The 1,084-nt window shown below is 56.7% G+C and overlaps 1 protein-coding gene across 1 annotated transcript; it reads right to left on the bottom strand.

The window, feature by feature from the left end:
• Positions 1 to 34: 34 nt before the first annotated feature.
• On the bottom strand, positions 35 to 404 carry LOC107302320 (zinc finger protein 22-like; the record flags this gene model as incomplete). The annotated part of the gene is made up of 1 exon (XM_015831416.2): positions 35 to 404. A coding segment is annotated over one exon (370 nt), but the record flags the coding sequence as incomplete, so codon positions are not given.
• Positions 405 to 1,084: the final 680 nt, after the last annotated feature.

Raw genomic sequence — 1,084 nt, 5'->3', positions numbered from 1 at the left:
GGTTTCTCTCCAGTGTAGATCATTTGATGATTACGGAGGTTTCCACCATTAATAAAGCTCTTTCCGCATTCCAGGCATTCATACGGTTTTTCTCCCAAATGGATTCTTTGATGTCTATAAAGGCTGCTCCTCCGACTGAAGCCCTTTCTGCACTCTGGGCATTTAAATGGTTTTTCTCCTGTGTGAATCATTTGATGTCTACGAAGATGTCCACCATTAGTAAAGCTCTTTCCACACTCCAGGCATTCATAAGGTTTTTCTCCTGTGTGGATCCTTTGATGTCTATAAAGGCTTCCACTCCGACTGAAGCTCTTTCCACACTCAAAGCATTTATGTGCTTTTTCTCCTGTGTGGATCCTTTGATGTGCATAAAGGCTGCTACTCTGACTAAAGCTCTTTCCACACTCCAGGCATTTATGTGGTTTTTCTCCTGTGTGGATCCTTTGATGGATTTTAAGTTCTGTATTTGTTTTGAAGGATTTTCCACATTCCGGGCACTGATATTTCTCTCCTCCCTCCTGGATTCTGTGGCGTTTCCTGAGTCTTCCGCCTCTTCTGAAGGACCCTCCGCCCTCCAGGCCCGTCTCGGGGTCTCCGCCCGTTTCCTGCTCCCCGCTTCTCCCTCCAGGCGGCCTCCTTTCCCGGAGCCCCCTTCGGCTCATCCCTGCCGGGCCTCCCCCGCCGTCTCCTCCCGGGGCTGCTCCGCGGGGCCTCCTCTCCTCTCGGGCGGCGCCTCCTTCCTTCCTTCCTTCCTCCGCCGGGCTCGCCCGTCCTCCTGCAGGGGCGAAGGGGGAGGAGGAGAGGCGGTCACGGCTTCGTCCCTTCCCCGGAGGGGAGTCCCAGGCCCGCCCGGGGAGGAAGGCCGAAGCCTCGGCCTCTCAGTGAGACTTTCCGGGCAGGCCTCCCTCCCAGCGCCCGTCCCGCCAGACCAGGCCTCGCCTCCCCCCTCCCTCCGCCAGAGAGCCTCTCGGACTGCGACTCCCAGCATCCCTTGCGCCCTACCTGGATCCGAGCCCGCCCGTGGATGAATCAATTAGGGCGCTTCAGTTCTATTTGTTCCCGGAAGTGGAGGCGGGACTTCCCT

This window comes from Protobothrops mucrosquamatus, unplaced genomic scaffold (assembly GCF_001527695.2).
Source record: "Protobothrops mucrosquamatus isolate PMUCROS unplaced genomic scaffold, P.Mucros_1.0 scaffold48153, whole genome shotgun sequence".
Lineage (NCBI taxonomy): Eukaryota > Metazoa > Chordata > Lepidosauria > Squamata > Viperidae > Protobothrops > Protobothrops mucrosquamatus.
Note: the sequence above shows the minus strand (reverse complement) of the source record. Positions and strands in the feature narration are given on the sequence as shown.